The sequence below is a fragment of the Gambusia affinis genome, linkage group LG02 (assembly GCF_019740435.1).
Source record: "Gambusia affinis linkage group LG02, SWU_Gaff_1.0, whole genome shotgun sequence".
NCBI classification, from domain to species: Eukaryota; Metazoa; Chordata; class Actinopteri; order Cyprinodontiformes; family Poeciliidae; genus Gambusia; species Gambusia affinis.
Window position 1 is genome coordinate 17,023,307 of NC_057869.1, and position 22,239 is coordinate 17,045,545.

A 22,239-nucleotide genomic window follows, 5' to 3' on the forward strand; every position below is an offset into this window, starting at 1 on the left:
AAATCTCCAGACTGTGGCATGGTATGAAAGAGCCATTGATAATTTTACTATCACATAATTCAATCCATCCATCCATTATCACACACGCTTATCGCCAGGGGTGCTGGTGCCTGTCTCCAGCGGTCAACGGGCAAGAGACTGGGTACACCCTGAATCCATCTCAGGGTTACCACACAATTGTTTTGATTTAAAATATTTATCAGGAAAAGGGTCCATTTTCTTGCTTCCAATTCTCCAAAATGTACTTCTCATTTTAGTGGTTCAATGTTCGCAAGAAACCATTTGGTGTGGTAGTTCAAATTTATAGGGTCAGAAAAACCCAAAGTCTCTTTGGGCTTCTGTTGCTTCAGGCCGTCATTTACTATCCTCACTCACCTTCCTGACATTTCACCACAAACCCTCCAAGTCTCCATCAGCATGTTTTGCGTCATTTCCTGGTGCACAGGCCTTGTGCAGAGACGTTTCGGATGTCATCGTATGCCAAAGGCTCAGAGGATACCAGAGATAACAGGAGCATTTGTGATTGAATAATGCCTCAAGGGAGGAAGTCCTGAGCAGAGAGAACGAGTTCAGATGTTGGAAATAATGAAAATTTCAAACAACACGGCTGATGATTTCACAAGCCTGCTTTGAATCTTCTTGGAATATTAATCTTAGTATTTTTTTTTTTACCTTCAATCTAGGAAGACCCAGACAGAAAAATATGAAGATGAGAGGATTTGTTGTACTTTGTAGATGAAAATATATTTTCAGGTACTTCTTGGTAATGAAAATTAACATGCATTTTGTAAAAGTGCTGCATGAAAATTACATATGTACATATGCTATAGACATTGTAATTCTCATCCTAAAATTGGAAAGACATTTTATGTACTTTCAAAAAAATCTGGTACAGTGAATCACAAAGATCTTGCTCTTCAAGGATTTCCAAGTTATGGTATTTTGTGACGCTGTGGGGTGAACTTATTTGAAAATTCCCAAGTCTGGGTAAAAAAGACTGAAGAAAAATTTACATTTGTAAATTTTTTTTGTTTGAAATTCGGATATTGTGATATTCCAACACTGAGTTATACAGGGTTAAATATCGCCATTATAGATAAAATCTTGCTTACTTTCCGGTAAATTTTTTCAAAGTCCCTCTCAATTGAAGTTTTTAGCTACATTTGTTTCCCTCCTGGGTCATTCTCTTGCAGCATAAGATGGCTCTTAGCCTGACCTGCACTCTGTACTTCCTGCTTCCCTTTCCTTTACTCTCTGACAATGACAGAGTCAGCACACCCTTGAGAACAGATTCACCTCTATTTAACCGAGTGAGTTGGCTGATGAACACAAACTCTGTAAGACTGCCTTCTCCCCAGCACGTTTCATCTCTTCTCTCACCAGTCATGAATATTATCTGGGTCTGCATGTCTTCTCTTCTGGCTTTTTCTCCTGTTTTCTCTGATGAAAACAAAAGCAAAATAAGAGGTGAGCAGTCTATTTTTGTTACATATATAATCGACAGCAGAATTTCTTACCTGAAGTGACTCTTTGCTGCTTCCAGTTTTCCCCGCAGCCAATCAGAGCATAGCTGGTGTAATCCAGGTGAGTTACCAAAACAACCGAAACCAGCTTCAGTACGCTTTCAATGCCTCTGAAGCCCGGAAGATCTGCCATTCCCTCGGACTCAGCATCGCCTCGAAGGCTCAGGTGCAGGAAGCTCTCAGCAGAGGTCTGGAAACATGCAGGTCAGACCACAGAAATGCTTTCCAATGACTCCCTAGCACAATTTAAAATACATACCTGATGATACTCTGGGTCATTCAGGTTTGGATGGACTGATGAGCAAATTGGTGTCATTCCTCGAATCCACGCATTGGCTAATTGCGGCCGAAACCAAACTGGACTGTTGCTGTGGAGAGCCTCCGTAACAAACCGGTTTGATGTATTCTGCTTTAACGAATCAGGTATGACTTATTCTGTTTTTCCACTCATTTGCCAATGAAGAGGCACATATTATATCTTATAGTCATGATGTTCTTCATATTCATCTACATCCTTTATGGCTTAAGCAACAAAACAAAGCAAAACAGACGCTCGTTGGTATGGTCAGTGGTGGCCAACCCAAGTTGTTCCACATAAAAGTAAATTTTGGATAACTTAAAGATGACCACAAGTTTGAAAACTGCCATAATAGCTGGTAAGGTTTGTATTTTTATGCTCTAATTTATTCTTCAAGTTTGTGATGATGTAATTAATGCCTTGATTTAAACAATCTGGTCAATCTTGTGAAAACACAAAATATGCAATGTCTTCCCAAAATAGGTTGCAAAGTGGGATATTTGGGAGGAAATTATTACAGCTTTGACTAGGGGTATAATTAAGATGAACATTGATTTTGATAGATTTTTTTCCCCTCAAGAAACTTATACTTTTATTTGCTCTTACTTTCCAAATTGTTTTTAAATGAAACTATCTGGAAAATGCATGTTGAGACTCAAGGTGCCTCAAAAGCTAAGTGGGTTATTGTGAGGGTGTTATTTTACGGGTCAGAAGCCAAAAAGGTTTGGAAATAGCTGAGTTGTTAACAAAAGTCACTGATCAGTGTACTATTGACTAAGCTTTGATTAATGTCTTTTATATGGTTTTGTACAAAACTACACAAAATGTTCTTCAATCCAATTACTTTTGTCCTATTTTAAAATACAAATAATTTTTTTTTATTATCCTGTGAGTAAATACTTGCGAATTCCAAACATTACAGCCAATGCCACAGACGCAAGCCTTTTCTAATCTAATCAGATGTCCTTCATGTTCATCCACAGATGCGTTAATACAATTGAAGGACACAGTGACTGATAACCCTCTGAGCGACTCTGAGCATGCAAACTCAGTAAACTCCACCCTCACAACCCAGTCTGCGTCCTCGTCCTCCACCCATCCTCCTTCCTTTACATCAACTGATGAAATCAAGAGCAATGAGGTGGAGCCAGCCCGATTTGTTGGCAGTGCTCAAACCTTTGCTGGATGTAAGCGGTTAAGCAATGAAGGACGTTTTATACCAGTAGAGGGGGAGTTTCGTGTTATAACATGAGTTGTTTTTTCTTTCAGCAAAAGTTGTACTCATCTCCTGCATCTGTGGCCTACTCTTTACCATAATATCTTTTGTTGCATACTTAAAACTGTGAGTGATTTAAATGATAAAACATTTAGTACATGAGAAGAAAAAAAAACTGCTTTATATAATTGTTTTTCTCTGTTTCAATCTTTGTGAAAAGAGGAAGCCACTGTCATTTGCGCTCTGAGGAGAAGCAGCAACAGCAGCAAGATTACACCCAGACAGAAGAGTGGATATCTGTGAAGACTATTGCAGAAACAACTAAAGAAGTTCAGGAGGATCAGAGGATAGAAGTGGACAATGGCAAAGAATAAGTTTTTTTTTACCTATGTTTGGGAGGTTAATGAATATGTACCTATTTAATATTTTGTGTCGGTCAGTGATGTACTGTAGTTTAGCCACTAGAGGGACATGTTTACAAACATTTTGATTGGCAACTTTTTATTGTTATGATTCTGTTTGTAGATTAAACAAAAAAGGGCAGCTCTCTTGCACATTTTTATTTCATGAGATCTTTTTCTAACAAAACAATTCATAAAACACATTAAAGAAGACAAAGGAAATGTCACAAATCCATATTTGTTTTTAAACCATTTTGTCTCATCTCTGTATATACTGTTAGTAACAGTTTTACATTTTTTATAGCATGCACTTTTCATAAAATATGTTGAAAAGTATGATGGTTCATACATATAGGTATTACATAAAAGACAATAGCAAGTATAAATCAACTTCACAAGTCTGTCCCGGTCTTGATAAGCTGCAACTACTTTTTTTGCACTTGAAGAAGTGATCTTTACATTAACTATCAGAGCCATTGGGTTATTTTAAAAGAAAGCAAACCAATGCTAATAGAGAAGAGAGAGAGTTGTTCTTTTGTTTGAAGTTTCCCCTCAGCCCTAATGGAAATTCGTAGCTTCAGACTTCACTGCATCAGCTATAAAGCTGAGCTCGTTGCACAGCGTCTCGTGTCTGTAGGCCATGCGGATCTGTGCAACGTTTGTCCGACGGATGTCATTGCCTTCATGTCCGTCCTTCAGGTAGTTCACTCCTAAGAAGTGCTTCTTTTCCTTAAAGGTGTTACATATTGTTAGTTAACTTTGGACCAAATTTGGTGATACCTGATTATAGTCAGAAATCTTTTTAAAAGCGTCTCAAATTACCTGGTGACTTAGCCCACTTTGCAGCACACTGTTCCTGGCAATCTCACAGACGTCACAGGTGCTGAGCTTCCACAGCTGAGCTGCTATCGCGTACTCTTCCATTAGAGGTTCCTATGACAGGTTAAGTTGTGTAACAAGAACTGTTTACATAAGTCTAAATCTGTATCCTTGAGTTTTAAGCATTACAGAAGTTGTGTTCCTACATGTTTTTACCTTGGTGTAGTGGAACTGCATGGGATCATCTGTGGACAGTGACACACACAAACCTTTGTGTAGAAACTCTCTGAGAGGGTTTTTGGAGTATTCCAGGAACAGGCTATTGTTGCTGAGGGGAGACATGGCAATAGGTATTTGGGCCAGGTAGTACAGGTACTGCAGCACAGGACTCTGTACAAAAAGATAAATATTACTCTGGAAATCAATGGTCCACAGAGAGAACTCTTGCTTTGATTCTGTCTTTTGTGCATCTCTAAATGTTTCAGCTCCCATTTTTAATCTGAAATAGTAAATAATGCCGCACTAAAGAAACTAATTTTAGTGTGAGGAATATAAAGTGTGTGTAAGAACATTTTAGATTTTAGAAGTGTCCTGCTGCCTCATGGAATGTTACAGATTTAAATACATTTTTTATTGCATAACTTCCTTTCTCTTCCCCTATAGTTACCCTGCTCTTATTTCCAGTTGTGTGAAGGCTCAAGACATTAACAAAAAAACGAAAAACTCTGGCATCCACATAGACATTTCTTCATAAAGAAGAAAAACAAATCTCCACCGTGAAACCACACTTAAGTCAGCTAATTCCTCCCTGTTCTCTGGTTACTCTTTGGTTTGATAATCTATGATATAGAAATGAGAGCTCAGAGTTCAGGCTCTCCAAATATTAAGGTACCTTTTTCAGATTGAGCCCATGTGAGATGTTGTCTGCAGTCAGAAAAGCAGAGACCAGATGAGTGATCGATCCTGCTTCTCCACAATGGGGACGAAACTGGAAAGTGTTCAGTCCACGCTCTCTATGAACAATACAAGTCAGAAATATGACATTCATCAAATTAAACTCATTTATTACTCAGATAAGTATCCTTTCTTACTTTCCTATGATTGTTTCTATACAAAATAAACAATCTACTGATGGCAGAATAAACACTGATAAGCTTCATAATCGCGTAGAAAATACACTTTCTTTAAATGGTAATTTTATGTATGTGAAGAAATCATCATTCAGTCTTACTTCCTCAGGTTGTTGAGCACCATGATGTTGCCGTACATGTAGAAGATGTAGTAGCTGTATGGAGGGTTATCCTGTGTGGTCCACTGTTCTGGCTTCGGACTCCTGTAAGAGAACATGTGGTTGCTGTGTTTGGTTTCGTCATCTACGCTGTCAAAGCCTGAAACCTGCAAAAAACAAACCAGTCAATGCTACATCATCATTTTCGTAACATTTCTGTAACAAACTTGTTTCAATAAGTGGATAAATAATCCTTAGAGGTTCAATGAACTTTCTAATGATTGAAAATTAATGACCATGGATTTCTTTAAGCTCTTTAAAATGCACTTCTTCTATGTAAGGACCTTATCTTTTTAATGAACACCTGATTCATATTTATATCCATTTCATATATGACTATCTTGACACACCAAAATGCATTACTGCATTTAAAGTGACAGCATTTACAGTAACTAAGAAGAGGTTTTCAAAAAAAGCTTAAACTTCTTTTCAGAATGCATTTCAAAATTATCAACAAATTACATACATATTTGAGGAAGACATGGAGTTCTTTGTGGGTTTGTGGATTCACAGTTGCCTTGAAGAGAGGAAGGAATATGTTCTCCAGAACCTTGGCAAAATTGGTTACCAGGTTCTTTGACTTGAAAATATCACTTAAAAGAATATAAAAACACTGTCAATACTTGCTGAAATTATCTTAGCTCAGAGGTTTTTGTGTTTTAACCGAGACGTACTCACTATATTCTAGGAACCTGAATCATCCACCTCATGTTTGGCGAGTGAAGTTTTTGCTGAATGAACCACTTTGCTAGACTGTCCCACTCATCAGTAGAGCGTCCGTAGATGGACAGGCGCGGCTCGGCGTACTGATATTTACTTTCTTCCAAATCGCTGGCCACCTCCTGTGGATGCAAGGAAAGGTGCATGAAACCCTTTCTACTCCAGCTCTAATTGAAAATGCATGGCTACAGGATGAGATACCTTTATAATCCGAGCAAAGTACTCTCCATTAAGGTAGTTGTCTGTTTTGAGGAAGATCTCCCGGAGTTCACTGGCGCCCATGGGGTTATACTTTGAATTGAACTTGTCAAACCGGTGAAAGGTTTGCCTGCCCTGGAAATTTCATTCGCCAGAAAGAGAGATTATGAAGTTAGCATGATGATCATTTGTCACTTAACCGATAGTAAAATGAAATTACCTGAATTACAAGCAGAAATACTAGGAGCTTGTAGGGAATAAGCTTTGTAATTTTTACTAAATTCAGCAGTTAAAAATAAGACAACCTTGAAAATGTTTGTTCATTTCCTTACAGCATGTACATCTAGAGAATCCACAGTGAGGTCGTAAGCATCCATGCTGAGACTGTGGAAAACCTCCTGAAGGGTCATCTCTTGGCCATCTTTTTCCAAGACTACACGGTCTTTGTCGGTTTTGTATCTTTCCTGAATGAATGTGAGTAGGTGTTTCTGAGGCATACATGCGGCTGCATGAATGTGAGTATCCACCTGGAAAAAAGAAACAATTCTGTGTGCTGAGAAAATATACAGTTAAGCTGATTTAGGTCTATTTCAACAGTTTATAGCCTTAATTATTCCAGGGGTTTCAAGGTTGTTGTTTTTTTTAAGTCCTAAGTTCTGTTTTCACAAACATCAATGTTACCAAACAATAGCTATTTAAATCATTAAAATCATAATTACAAAAATTTCAGAAAGATGTTGAAACCATAGTAAAATTGTATGTGTGATAAACTATATAATAAAACATAATTAAAAACAGAGACTTTATTGTGTGTGCTTTAAATTTAGATTAGATTTTTGGGGGTTTTTTTGCATTTGGTTGCTATTTTTGATTTTGGCCAGTTACAGTTTTATTTTCAAGGACTACACTGTTTATGTTTTGTTTTACAGAAAACAGAATGTTTTCTGTAAAACATTGTTTGAAAACAATGTTGTTTTCAAACAACATCGAAAAGAACAAGAAAATGTGATTTAGACAGATGCAGCATTTTTTAATCAAACTGAAAAAAAGAGGTAGTTACAAAATAATCCCAGTTTATCCACCAACATCACTATTCCACAATGGATTAGATTTTTACTAAAGTCGAAACAAAGCTCATTACAGAACATGCTGGTTTATCTGTGCATTTACTGCTAGAAATGTTTCATAAATTAAATGCAATATGGGGGGAAAAAATCTACAAATAAATTAAAATTTCCAAAATTACAAGTATGATTGAGAGAAAAATTGCTAATTTAGATCACTGGCTAATATTCCTTGTTGGTTCTTTGGTGTCACTGACTGAAAGCAATCATATGTATTTCTAAAAAATATTAGTAAGACAGTTAAATCTACTGATAACTAAATCAAACACCCAAAAGAAAACTCACACCTCCCCAAAAACCCTTACTAACAACACATAGCAGCAGCACAAACTGCATTGTAGATAAAATAGTTACCTTCCTAACGTTGTAAAAGTCTCTGTGAGGAATGCTTTTCAGCTCCTTAAGCTCAGCCGTCTCGTTGAGTATCTCATGGAGGTAGAACTTTGAACTCAAGAAGTTAAGTCTTCTGTGACAGTAGGTTTTGCTGAAAATTAGATTAGAACTTTGTTTACATGCTATGAAGTGCTAACAACTGGTTTTTCAACCAGCATGACTAAAGTCTATTTATTTTTGCAACGTACGTAGGTCCGTCTGCAATCATTGTCAGTACATCACTGAGATCTATGGCATAGGTCTCCAAATCTGGGTAAGGAAGATCAGTGGGCTGATCATTTCTTAGTGCCTCTCCACCATCATACACACACACAATCCCATTCTTCATCTTCAGCTCATAGTTGAGATTCTTAGGGATGTTGTCCATGCTGTAGGGATCCTCACCTACTGCGGGACATGGGGACATGTCTGAAGGGCATAACAATGTTCCGTTAAGGCCACATAAAGAAGCATAAACATGGTTTAAAATGTCAGACACTTTATACCAGGCAGGACTTCATCGTCTATGTCCCATATCAAGTTCTCAGCACTGCGGAGGAACTGGCTTGTAGTCCTACAGAATCTGTGATAAGCTAGCTTGGAATACTTCTCTCTAAGCATCAGCGCGTTAAACAGACTTCTGACAGCCTGCTCGTAATCTTCCAACGTGATCTGAGTGGGAGAAGGACATTACATATTGTGTAATGTACAAAATATGCAGATGTACAAAATACAAAGTTCCTGAAACCTTCTTGCACATACTCCTGCACAGTAATCTCCACTAATAGTGACTCTCTGGAAATCAGGACAGCTTTCTGCTACAGATGAGAAGCTGGAGCTCGTAGACCCTGACGGCGTAACTGTCTTGGAATCTGGGTGATCTGAAGCCCCTGGGATCTGGAGGGACAGTGTCTTGGAACGGATCAGCATAAAACTTTGTCTCCTGAAAAAAATGTGCAACATAATTCGGAATTATTACATTCTAACATGATTTGATCGTTCTGCTCTTCAGGTCTATTGAAATGGTAGGGCATACCTCATAAGACTCTCCTCTGACTGTTGCTCTGCCAGCTCCTTCAGCAGCTCATGTTCTTGTGATTGCTGTAGGCCTATTGGGCAGTCCTCAGACACACTGAACATTGACACAGTATCACGGTCGTCTTCTTCTTTTAGTGCCGAAGCATAAACTTTCTCTACTAGTAGCTGCTTCTTTTCCTCTTCCTCACTAAGGGTAACTTTTGGAAATTGACGAGGCATGTCTACAAGAGGGCAGAGGCTACATTAAATGGCAGGCAATAGTAATGTCTATTACACAAGGTCTTGCTGAGATCAGTTTGTGTTTGGTACACAAAAAGATGTTCCTGTATAACGGTTTTAGTGCAGGGTATATTAATTTCCCTAACAAATGGCCAGGAGTTTATACATTAACCAAGGCCATGTCATTTCCATTTTCCAGTTTGTTTTTTTGATTCACCCTGAAGCGACATATCTTTCACTTATAGTGTTTCAATGACCTCATTTAAAAATATTTTATTCTAACAAATATAATATAGTACATCTACAGAGGATTATTTTTTACGAGAATGACAAAAGTTTCCAAATATTTACCATTACCTCTTCACATAACATAATAGAACAAATATCTGTTAGATTATCTTCATACACACACAAAATAAAACTTTGACAAAAGTCAACAATGAGTTTTTTTCCCTACAAGAGGGCCCATTTAAAGTTCAGAAACATTGTCATGAAAAACCATAATATTTTTGATAACTAAAAATTATAGGACCTGGATTGAAATGGATGGTTCTAGAAGATTAGAAGAAGGAAAATCCCACCCATGGGTTACAAATATACCATGCAGACAGTAAATGCAAAATCTATAAAAAGAGCCCATATATTTGAACATACAAAAAATAACTCTTTCTTTCAGTCTCCGAATTTAGAGTTTTTAATTCCCCGGCAAACGTGAACATTTTCAGTGTCTCCTAGCAACAAAAGGTGAGAGAATATTTAACTGATTTACACTTCTTAGATTTCCAGGCAAATTCTATTATGAAAATATATTTCCTAAAATCAGAGGACGTGTTCGGGAGGTTCTAGATTCAAGGAGACAAACTGTGTTTAATGTGACCGACAAACTGCGCGAAATAATTATACTCAGAAAAAATGACCCAGAATATTAAAGACACAGCAGACTGAGTTCACACCGAGAAAGGTTCAACAACCAATTGAAACCTATCTGCGTAAGTGAGTGAATGACAAGTTCGGATAAGCTTTTAACCAAGATTTATCGAACGAGCTTTAAACTTTAACATATACGCTTAAAAAAGGAAGGTGGTGGCCGATAATTAATTTGTTTATTTATTTATTTTTGCTCTCATAGTTATATTTTTACCTTATCTCTTGCAGCCCTTGACAGGCCTTCGTCGTCGTCGTCGTCGTTGTCGTCTTCTTCTTCCTCTTCCTATTCTTTTTCTTCTTCTTCGTTATAACAAACTGGTAGTTCTGATCATAGTTCTGATTGCAAACGTTTAGCTGTACAACGTCCGGTTTTCGACCATGGTTACCGACAGCAAACGGCCGACACTTGAACGTTTGAAAGTTTTCAACATTATCAGCAATGGTATATATTTAAGACATCCTTCACAAGTTTATTTAAAACGTTACTTTTTATGAGCCTTTAATAGCTAGTGTGCTATAGTATTAGACATTTTCTTAAAACTCATAATGATTTTTTTTTATTTTTTTTTTATTTTTTTTTTTACTTAATCTTATTACATCTCATTGCCATATAGCCTATTTGAAGTTAGACTGAAAGTTGCCCTTAAGCAGCACTATTGGCGATTATGGCTATCATCTGAGAGGGGGAGTTTTTAAATGAGCTTTGTTTTCTTACTTCCAATCTGTTTCATTAAGCTGAAATCATCACCCTGACAGATACATATAGGAATATCTCAATTTCTCTCAGTTGGACAGCTCTCAACTACAGGCAGTCAATGCTAGAAGTGAAGAAAAAAAGTATTTCTGTTACAAATCTGTCTTGGTTGGTTTGAACAAAGATAACTTACCTCTCCTTGGTTTTTGGATCTGTAAACGGTGCTAAAGATACTCCTAGCAACTGCAGTTTCTGTTTTAACATTGTGTAGTTACATAGAGTTGAAACCTATTTACATTATTGTACAAAAACGTTTTCAATTTGCACCAAAAATACCTACATACACCTTCTACAGGCTTCTCAGAATAGTTTGCTGAAGATTTGAACCATTTGTAAAATGCATTGCTCCCCAAAATATTGACTTTGGTGTCTGTATGACGCTGTCCATAATTTGGCAACATGCTTCTAGTCATTGTCCATTTGGAAGACTCTTTTGTGACTAAGCTTTAGCTTCTTAGCTGATATATTAAGGTGCTCCTTAAGTTATTTCCAGATCATGTTTTTTCCTTATGATGCCATCTTTTTTGTAAAGTTGGGATGGCATTCTTTCCTCAAAGATATAATGATGGCTTCAATGTGGCCAAAAAGATCTTTGTCTCTGGGTGTATTTCTACTTCCTACGTTGCCTTTGAAGTAATGGCTTCTTCCTCTCTGAGTGGCCCTTCATACTATGTTGTCAAAGAATTTCTTACACTGTGGATAATAACTCCTCTTCCTCCCTTCAAGCATAATCATCCTAAGGTCTTTATCTTTTGTTCTGGGGTGCATTTGTATATTTTGCACCACAACACTTTAATCTCTTGGATACAAGGACTAAATGCTTTGTGAAAACTACTGTGGATGAAAATTACCTAGTTGTTTAAACGAGAGTATCCTTGTTTAAACAGATTAATATGACACCTTCAGGTACCTGGAAATTGTACCCGGGGATCAATCAGAGGTCCACCAATCCCTTCCTGACATATTGGTTGATTGTTATTATTTATTTTTCCATGATGTCACACAAGGAAGTAGTATGCCTTTAATGTTGGGGATTCACCAGTTGGAACCTTATAAAGTCTTGACACCATCAGTTGAACTTTAGGTATTTTCAGATTTTAGTTTATTTTGAGATTCACATCTTCAATTATTATTATTTTTGCATCACTTAATTTTTTATCATTAGATACATGGATTAAGTATGTTATTATTTAGCTTTACTGCACAGAATTTCTTAATTTGGCTAGTCTGACTAGCCAAATGGGTATCCTAACTTGGACCTTTGGTTCAATGAGTCTTCCTGAAAGTTTTTTTAATGTGGAAATATGGAGCTGATCATACATCATATCCATGTTTCCTTTGGAGAATAAAGACCATTAGTCATTATTTCCTGCTCCTAATGTAAATCCTGTTAGAGGCTAGAGGAGGCCATTACTGGCCAACTCAGTCAGATCTCTGACATGTATCGCTTTTATCCTGATGTCTTTATCTTGTCTTACAGCGTTTATTGTCAAAGTCATATCTGATAAAGAGATCAACGCTCCTGGAGAAAAAGCTTTTTACAACATTACAGAGAGAGTGAGAAGTGAGGAGAGAATGGAAGAAGCTTACTTGATCCCAGAAAAGCACTTGACTCCTTTGTAAAAGGTGCGTCTCCTAGTCTCATATTTTCCTCAGTTGCCAGGCCCTAAGGAAGAAGAAAGACACAAAGTGCTGGAAAATGCTTTCACCAAAGACAACAGTTCTGAAAGACACTGAAAAAAAATAAATATAGTTTCTATTTAGTCACCCAAAACTTAATGGAAACTATAACATACCCTTCTATGTTAATTGGCATAAATGAGATACAAATTGCATTATTCAACCCAGCAACAAAATTATTTAATAGCAGATTAAGATGTTAGGATGTACAAATACACCGACTAATGGTTGGTAATGTCTGTAAACTAGTACCAAAGACTCCTTCACTCCTTCACTTACCTTCTCTACAGTATTTGAAGAGGGTGCACATTGTACACAAGATCTTTGTGCACATTGTGCACCAAAACAATAAAGTTATGCTGTGCTCCAATTGGAAAAACATAAGCAATATCTTATCTTCCACTTTGCAACATGGTTGACTCCATCCTTAATTGTTTCATGATGACAGCTCGGTAGAACAACAGATCAGATCAGAATGCTAAAAAGTGCCTTTATGAAAATTCAACATTTTATATTATCTTAATCTCAATGGATGTTAACTAAATGTAATGATTATCAGCATGTAAATAATCCTTTTGACATATTTTCCTGCAAAACTAAACCTGTTTCTCTGTGGCCATTTTGACTCAAAAGCTGAATTAGTAACTCTGGCATATTAACAAGAGTTGTAGCCACCTTCAGTGACTGTGTGTGATTAATATTTTAAGATTATGTGTAATTATCATGTTCAGATTATCTGCAAAAGGAGAAGCAATGGTAAATATTTCTTTACAAATCCTGGCAGATTGAAGTGAAGTACAGTGGCTTGTAAATGTTATAGGCTCACACTTCAATGTATTTTATTGGAAGTAATTTTTATAGCCCAAATAAACGTTGTGTGTAATTGGAATGAAAGGGAAAATGTCACATTGTCTTCACACTCTTTGATCAATAAAAATATGGACATCATATTCATTTGCAGTCATTTCACATGCATCAATACTTAATAGAACCTCCTTCTACTTTGTAGAATCATTTTTGCTAATTCTTTACTAAATACTGAAAACTTAATCAGACTGGACAAAGAGTGTATTGTGTACACAATTTTTCAAGTCTTGCCATTGTTTTGAGTGGAATGTTTGAGTCCCTCAAACACATGAACATACTTTGGTCTAAACTATTTATTGTAGCTTTGTCTCAAGTCTTGTGCCACCCTCAATAAGTTTTCTTCCAGGAGTCAGTTGCTCCATCCATCTACCCATTACCATTATCCAGCTTGTTCTTGCTGCAGATATGTTTTAATCAGGGTCCAGAGGAATGTTGACCAGAGAATACTTCTTCTGCTTTGTCCCCTTCTGCTGACTGGAGTTCTTTTTGCTTTCTGAAGTGCTTCTTCAGTGAAGGACCTTCTGCATTCTTGGTGCACATTTATGTGAGATGTTCGAGGCTTTGCATAATGTTTTGTGACCTTACTCTGTTTCAAGTTCTCCACAACTTTATCCCTGAGCCATCTGCCGTGCTTCTTGGTCTTCAAGATGATTGCTAATGCAGTAAGCCTTTAAGGCTTTCAGAGAACAGCTCAATTTATAAAATTGGGTTTTAATACTTATTAGGTGACATCTCGAGGCAATTGCTCTAGATTTTGTTTAGGAAGAGATTCTGCATACAAATGATATACTTTTCATTCATTTTTAAAACACTGCAAATAGTGTATTCCTTTTCTTCCTTCACACACCCAATTTTAAAACAGTAATATATAAAATGTTTAAGAAGAATTTTGGGTGTGAATAGTTTTGCAAGGCTCTGCATCGTAAGCCTTAGCAGCGAAGATTAGACAGACTTGGTCTGCAGTATGAGTGCAACGCCACATATGTCCCCTTAGTGGACTCACATAGTAGTGAGGTCATAAGCAGCAGTCCCTGATTTAGCCTCAGAAGTTGTTGAGATTATCAGGCTAATCCTCTCATTTGAGGTTATCACCGCGCCTTAAAAGTTAGTCAGCGACTTAATCCTTGGCCTGTATCCTTTTGATGACAACATTATTGTCACATTCATAATTAATCTCCTTTCCTCTGCTGTCATTTCCTTTTTTATTCTTCCTCTTCTCATTAGATTCATCAAACATCCTACATGGGTGAGCAGATACATATTCCAGACTCAGAGGAGTTATTTTAAAGCACTTTGTTTCTTTATTTTTCTTCTTTTTTTCTTTTTTTTTTTTTTTACTTTGGCACATATCTTTTGTTTTTACATTGTATGATTAAGCCAATATACAGCTAGAAAAATTAGGCAATTGTAGTAGTCCTTTTAATATGCAATGTAGAATGAAAGACCAGCAGTTTAGTATGCAATAAGAGCTTTCATTAAGGTATTATTTCTTACCTCTTGACCTAGACTGCTCAGTTTGCTGATGCCATCAGTGCATCAATGGCGTCACAAGCTGATTGGCTTACTGAAAGAGTGACACCATCACATAGCTGGACAGTACACATAGTACATCCATTCATTCTATTCTTAGAGAGGTTTAACTTTGATGGTATTTAAAAAAATAATAATAATCATTTACTTTCTGCTGTGTTTTTCCTAATTAGGGTGTTTGTCATTCGAGATAAATAAATTGCAAACAGAGTAGCTGACCACTAGATGGCGCAATTGTTTTATTCCTTTAGCTTATTTTGTTCTACTTGGAGTAGTCATTTGATTTGTGTGGCAGATTAAATAATTTTGTCATAAAAAATTCCAACATAGACTGAGCCTTTAAAACTTTTAAATAACATTACATTTTTAGCTCAGTCTTTGGTCTTGTGCTTCATGAGTCAGTACTTCATGAAGTATTTTTCCTATAACGTCACTAAAAATCATAGCATTTTGACAACCATAATACCACTTTTTTGTTCTATATTAAGAATTTGACGTTTTCATTCTGCCTATACCGTATTACTAAATTTTGTAATGTTTTCAGGGATTGATAGTAGGGATGCACTTCAATTTGAATTTTTTAGTGTATGGTACAGTTTTATCCCTATATGGAACGAAGATGCATGGAGTGAACCCAATTCTGCATACTTAAAAAAAAAATTATTCATATTTCTCAGCATGAGAAAACTAGATTTGATTTAAGATGAACTTCCATGGTCAATGATGCAATGCATTTAAATATAATTCAGTTTATGTTGAATTGCAAACTTCCGGCAAATCAGCAAGAAGACTCAAGTATTGATTCCCATCTTTTTCTGTTCCTCAGTTGAAAGTTTAGTGGAGGTACTTTCTGACCTGGTAACTCTAGAGGGCGACAGAGATTGCATTTACATCATGATTGCAACTGTGTCCTCACTAAGACATTTCTTTTAACTGATGATCTATCTGCTGATATTTTAGCTCTCTGGGTTTTTATAGAGATAATCTTATTCAGTAATACTGGCATTGTTCTTTTTCTGCATAGAAAGCCATCGAGGTTTAATTTAAGTAGAAAAACTACCTGATGCCTTCTTGTTATCCTGCATGCAGCAGAGTCTGCAGGTTATGTCATACAATAATTAGTGGTCAGTAAATTTAAGCTTTAATGCATCATATGATATAGGTTGTACTTTTGTTTGCTTCTACAATAGGGCGAGGTGATCTATGGCAAAAGTGAATTTCGTGGTGCTTTCCCAGGAATTTTAGACCGGAACCCCCCATGTGAGGCTTCTTGTGTCCAAAACCACGCACCATTGAATGCAGATGGATCTAAATCTTCAGCCTCCCCTTGATGGGTTTAAGGCTGCTCTGTGGTGTGGGACGAGCCAACAAAAATGAGTGAAACTTATCCGGAATGTGCCCGGCACACTGTCTGCCCTTCTTTTAGTGCCGATATGAGGAGACTGCGGGGGTCAGAAATGGGGGAATGTTGTGAGAGGAAGAGTTTAAGGGTGGGGACACGCTAATGAGAACCTGTAAGACCTTAAGAGAGACCAGGTGTTCTGTGTTTTCTTCAAGACAATAGAATGTCCTAAAGAATAAAGGATGTCACAACAAGGTTTTATATTTTGTATGCAAAAGTTTTATTGAATGACACAAATAAAATAAAATACATTTACAAATATAAAATAACATACATATAAAACACATCAATTTAGCACAGTTTGCAAAGGAATAATGACAAATAGCTACAATGCCCATATATATATCTCTCTTTCTGTACAAAAATAGCTTTATATGCATAAGTACTTTAATGTAACTTTTATATAATAATTAAATAAAGAAATTCATATATATACACAAATATCTGCAATAAAAAAATAAGATTGCACATGTTTTTTTTTTTTGGTTTTTTTTAGACAAAAACATTTTCAAGTATAGTTAAATCCAGTATGGATTGGCACATAGCTCAAAGAATCTAAGGCATTTTCCCTTGTACAGTGTCCAAAACTTGATATAAACGGAGAGCATTACAACTCTGTAGGCATATTGATAATGATATCTTTTCTTTATGATTCATTCTGCTTTAGTTCAAAAGGAAAAGTGCAAGCCATTATTAGCAGTCTTATAGAACATGATGTAGTCCTTTGGGAATAGCACTTTTTACAGCCTAGGCCATGAGGAATAAGTGTGTAAAGTTCTAAAATGTTAATAGAGGGTTCCCTCTTTCAGGATGCGCCCACATGTATTTGCACTCATCCTTTTCCTCTGCCAGGCAGAGAACAGCACCTGTAGTTTGCTCCACACTGTGCCATCCAGTTTCTTTAAGCCAGCTGTTTGCAAACTCTAGTCCACTGAGCCGCAAGGCTCAGGCATCCCAGAGCCATGGCTGCATCCACAATCACTCTGACTCAGTCCTCCTGTCTGGAACAAATGCGCTGGAGTATACTTGGCAAGAGTCTTAGGCATTCGGAGAATTTCAAAGCCAAGCAGAAGGGGACACAAGCTGGAGAGTCCAGCTCCCTTGATTTTGCTCCCAAGTCCTCTTTCAGAGTCCTCCTCATGTCCTTCTGAGTAGAGCCTCAAGCTTGTGAACTTGTGAGTTGTTCAGACTCCACACAGGTCTCAACCTGCCCTCCTCCATCCTCAGGGAGATTTGCCTCTCCGGAACAGATCTGCGCCTCCTGCCGTATCCATGAGCACTCATTTTGTTAAGAGGGACGTTGGTCTTCAGCTTGTTGTCTTTGAACTGTTGTACACGATGTGCCAGGACGTGCACCGAGCAGGTACCCAGGGCACAACCTGCGGACCTCTTGTTTCGGATCTTAATGTCAGTGCCATGAGGGATGCTGGTCTTCAGCTTGTTGTCTTTGAACTGTTGCATGCGGCGCGCCAGATCTTCCACAATGCAAGTACCCAGGGTACAACCCACGGACCTCTTGGTTCGGATCTTAATGTCAGTGCTAGAGACAGAAGGGAGACAGGACATTAATCCATGCTGTTACTTTATAACTTTTGAAGAAGAACCTGATCAGATTAGGTGGTTGAACTTTTAGGATTGGATAATTAATTTCTTACCTGGAATGTGGCAGCAAGGTATCCCTGATGTCCTCTGGTCTGACAAAGTTTTCAGACTCTGCTGTTTTCTGTACTGTGACGGTTTCAAGATCCCGTCTCAATCTGCTCCCAAGCCATATGCTTAGTCTGCAAGAGAAGAGGGGGGGAAAAACTCCATTAGTCTTGGAATTACTTATTCTTGGCAGCTAACGTCTGCCAAAGACTTAACAGAGTTGAAACATTATTATTATTACTGCATGAATTGATTTAATGTTAACTCACCTTTTTTTCAACTCGGGATTCACCTCAAGTTCCACACAGTGTGCTACTAAAGCCAGCAGGCAGCAATAGAGGAAGGAGTGGAAGATCGTTTTCATTTTGGCTCCTGTGACAAGAGAGGGAGAGAGAAAAAAGTTTGGTAAGTTAAACAGTTATGGTGGATTATAATATTTAGCTGCACAAATTTCCATTCTGTCCCTTTCTGCATGGATAACTACCACATTAAGAATTCTACCAAGAACCGTTATTTTTGTTTTCTTACACAAGAGTCCAAAAGCCAAGTTATTTGCATATATCATTCATTTATTTAGAAAGTTAAGCCAAGGTCAGAATTTGCTCGGTTAAGCAAATCTGTGACCATGCTTTGGGCCCCTGGCCAGTAATTTGAAGGACACGGTCTAAAATAGATTCAGCAGAAGTCCAGAAAAACTTGCAAATCATAACAATTTCACTTACAGCATTTAAAAAAAAGAAGTAATGTACTAATACTGTCGGATGCTTGACAGCCTGCTGGCAATTCCTACACAGACCCACACACATAAGGAGCTGAACTGCTTATATAACCTGGCAGATAACCTGTTCTTGTCTCTACACTTGTGCCTTGACCTCAAGAAGGAGCAAGGATAAAGCCATCAGCTAGCAGCACAACAAACCACAGCAATATGAGTTCTTTTAAAGCAAAGTGCACATACCTGTAGTTCAATTCAGATAGGCGAGAAAGTTCTTCTTCCAAAGTCAGCAGTGAAAGAATACTCCACAGGTATTCTCCAAGTTGCTTTTGCTTCTGTAAGGCAGCTGTGTCACTCTGCTATTAGCCTCTATGCACCAGACCGGCAGCATTTATAGCTGCAGGTGGGAGGGGCTCGGTGATCGACACCCAACTCCCCCACCCCATTCAAAGCACTTAACTGCTCTGCTGTTGTTCATGTTCAGCAACAAGGGGTGGGGAATAAGTGTAGGAATGACAATTAAAATCATATGTTTAACAAAACTTTAAAGAAAAGATGTGAAGAAATCTCATGCTGCTATTGTATCCTGTTTTCATTATTTTACTTAGTCATAACCCAATTTTCTATCCACGCTTATATAATGATAATAAAAATAAGTGAATCAAACACAACACTCAGATAAGAATGCAAAATGTTTGTCCCAGATTTTTTTCTGTGCATTACAACAATAATAGCCAAAATATTTAAACTTTTATGTTGTTATATTTGAACTCTAAGGTCAGATATGCCCATTCTTTTTGTTTATGCTCTTCTCAGTCTCTCTGGCAACAAAGAAAATAACTTTAAGGAATGTTCCCATCCTCGGCTTTCCAAGGCACTCCCCGACACTGTGAAGTTCCATGTGAGCCTGGAAACCCAGACGACAATGAATCCGAGACAAGCATTGAGTTACTGATTAAATATAATAAGCTTGTCCAGCTGTAAATACAATAAACTCTATATTTGTTTGGACAAGGCAAATATTGACTTTGGACCCATTTGGAAGGTTTAAAAAAATTTATGGAATTTTACAATTGTAAATCTTAGCTTGAATAACACCCTGTGAGGTAGTATATATTATATATATATTTAAAAACAATTAGAATACACTTTTACATAAAGGGATAAATAAAATCTAGATGGTGATGACTGAAAATAAATCCGGTCAGTATTTATGTCAGTATTTTTTTACTCTATTACTTGACCAAACTTAAAACATGTGTTTTATACTAAAGATACATATTTGAAAGTGAAACAGAATGTAGGAAATTACAAATTGGAGCCCATAAATGTGAAATTACAGTGATTTTTGCTATGAAGAAAACTATAAAACCCAGAAAAAACATGTGCCAACACATGTGTAATCTCACAGATAGTTTAAGAAATGCTGTAAAAACCTAAGGAAAAAACGTTTGGTTTGAACAGTACAGAAATTCCAGTATAGAAATAACCTGAAGGCATAATGCAGAGAAATCTTTCAGTTTTGATTTTGCTTTCACTTTCTTTAACTGTGAACAAATGTACATGAAACAAGGTTTGCTCCACAGTTGATATTCCTCTGTGGCCTATCAAGACCCCTTACTCACTTCCTAGTATGATAATGAAATCCTTATGAGTTTATTTATATTCTCATGCGACCCCATTCCGCTGGTGGTGTCATATTTTTAAACTCCAGAAAAATACATAAATGGCAAACATGTGTTGTCAAAACCGAAAATGTTTTGTAAGCACTTTGTAATGCTAACCGGTTCCAGCAAATCAGTAATCCCCTTACCAGAGTTTACGACGAGGGATGGTGCAATCATTACAACAAAATTCTTCTGTTGCCTTTTGTCTCCTTATATAGCAATCTTTCCCCTTCATTTGTGAAGTTTGACTTTGACAGTTTTTGTACCACCTTCTAGTTTGCATATGAGCAGGTACATGAAGAAAAAGAGGCTGATTCATGATTATTGTGAACCTGTCATCTAATTTTCCCTGATAAACCCAGTTTTCTTCTGTGTTTTTCCATGTTTTCTTGTAAATTCAAATTCTTTACTGCCTATATTTTGCTTTAGCAAACAAAGTAATGTGCAGGAATTTAGAAAGCCATTCAAACACAGTCGGCGAGTGAGGGAAATCGCTTGCTGGGTTCCTGCTATTGTTGCTGGTTTGTCTATTTGTCTCACTCACATGAAGTAATCCCCACGTGCTTGTACCCTGTGACAGGTTGTCCTGTTTTCATTCCTTTCCTCTAGAGTTTATCCTCCTTTCTCAGTGTTCCACAAAGGAATCATTAGTTTTGTAGAACTTGAAATAAAATGAAATGACTTGGTTCAGAAAAAAAGTGTTGTTGGAGAACAGTGACTTTTGAACATGTTGCTTTAAATGATTTTAATAAAATTAGAGATACTGAAAGATACCTTTGTTTTTGTTTTTTTTAATTGGTCAGACCTACAAATCAAATACGCTTAAGTAAATGGCTAAAAACATCCTGCAATATTGACCTATGTAAAAGCTTGTGCCTAAGATTACTTCTGTACAGACTGATTTGCTTTGTTTAAGAAAGGTTTGGAATTGCACTCAGGGTTCCTACATAGTTTGGAAAGATGTGACATTTGATTGAAGTATTTTCCTAATGTGGATAAATAAGGAAAAGGCTATGTATTATGAAAAGATATTTGCATTTACAAGAAATCTTCCGTCCTTCTACTCGCCTTTCTCTTTCTCAGATTTACAAATTAAATGTATCCAAAGAAATCCAAAGAAAAGAAATTAGTCATCTGGCAATTTCATCAAAAACACATTAATCAACAATGTCTTGGTGACAGTCATGTACTGCCAACAAAAGGACTTAAGATAAATAAATATCACAATGTTAAACATTGTGGAGAAATTGTTATCCTTTAGTTGTCGCCAATTCTTCTGTACACTTTAAGCAAAAACCCAGTGATTGGTTTGCCATATTATTGTGGCAGTATTAATCATGTTGATGGTTCATTGAAATTTGAAGAATTTTAGTTTTGATTTGTACTGTTTCTTGTAGGTTTCATTTAAAGAAAAACATAAAAGGCTGTGATAGATGAATATGACTTTTTTTTCAATTTTATGAATATAACAGTACATTTGTTTATGATTTGACAATTTTCTGCTTTCTATAGACATGAACAAAAGTCTATTGTGTACAGTTTGTTTTAAATTTTATTAATAAATAATACATATTTGAGGCAATAATCAAAGAACAAAGGATAGATAACTCATTTATATTGCTTGCATTACAGTCTTAATAAATAGTCTTTTAATATTTATTTATGTCAAAACTGGATTTTTAATAGGCTGCTTATGCAGAACTTAATTTTTGTCTTTCCCCTCTTATTATTAAAATACGGTATCTTGGAACTAGTTCTTCCATTAGCTCTTGAAAAGCCCTCAAAGCCACCAGCAAATTCGAGATTGTTTCTGGCAGGAAATGAATTCCCACTG

At 36.8% G+C, this 22,239-nt stretch overlaps 4 protein-coding genes across 5 annotated transcripts in view; 2 read left to right on the forward strand and 2 right to left on the reverse strand.

Moving 5' to 3' along the window:
* The first annotated feature begins 849 nt into the window (after window positions 1-849).
* Window positions 850-3,439, forward strand: lyve1a (lymphatic vessel endothelial hyaluronic receptor 1a). The gene is made up of 6 exons (XM_044135517.1): window positions 850-1,467; window positions 1,544-1,727; window positions 1,807-1,946; window positions 2,805-3,008; window positions 3,091-3,163; window positions 3,258-3,439. Exons 1-6 carry the CDS (start codon window positions 1,200-1,202, stop codon window positions 3,409-3,411), a joined length of 1,023 nt encoding a protein of 340 aa, XP_043991452.1. The 5' UTR covers window positions 850-1,199; the 3' UTR covers window positions 3,412-3,439.
* Window positions 3,440-3,582: 143 nt separating this feature from the next.
* ampd3a (adenosine monophosphate deaminase 3a) lies at window positions 3,583-10,450 on the reverse strand. The gene is made up of 15 exons (XM_044135503.1): window positions 10,358-10,450; window positions 8,996-9,218; window positions 8,722-8,902; window positions 8,466-8,631; window positions 8,169-8,388; window positions 7,942-8,071; window positions 6,796-6,990; window positions 6,467-6,598; window positions 6,224-6,387; window positions 6,012-6,138; window positions 5,489-5,652; window positions 5,150-5,270; window positions 4,474-4,647; window positions 4,261-4,371; window positions 3,583-4,167 (listed from the first exon to the last, which is right to left on the reverse strand). Exons 2-15 carry the CDS (start codon window positions 9,214-9,216, stop codon window positions 3,997-3,999), a joined length of 2,277 nt encoding a protein of 758 aa, XP_043991438.1. The 5' UTR covers window positions 9,217-9,218; window positions 10,358-10,450; the 3' UTR covers window positions 3,583-3,996.
* sbf2 (SET binding factor 2) overlaps window positions 10,031-22,239 on the forward strand; it is a 112,607-nt gene continuing 100,398 nt past the window's right edge. The window contains exons 1-2 of one of the 2 annotated variants that reach the window (XM_044135488.1): window positions 10,031-10,205; window positions 12,378-12,523. The gene's annotated coding sequence lies outside the window, so the exon portion shown is untranslated. Of the gene's footprint in view, window positions 10,206-10,504; window positions 10,586-12,377; window positions 12,524-22,239 lie in introns of those variants that run through there. The other variant, XM_044135479.1, reaches the window with a different exon arrangement.
* adma (adrenomedullin a) lies at window positions 16,571-19,112 on the reverse strand. The gene is made up of 4 exons (XM_044135521.1): window positions 18,982-19,112; window positions 18,293-18,395; window positions 18,032-18,157; window positions 16,571-17,916 (listed from the first exon to the last, which is right to left on the reverse strand). Exons 2-4 carry the CDS (start codon window positions 18,385-18,387, stop codon window positions 17,514-17,516), a joined length of 624 nt encoding a protein of 207 aa, XP_043991456.1. The 5' UTR covers window positions 18,388-18,395; window positions 18,982-19,112; the 3' UTR covers window positions 16,571-17,513.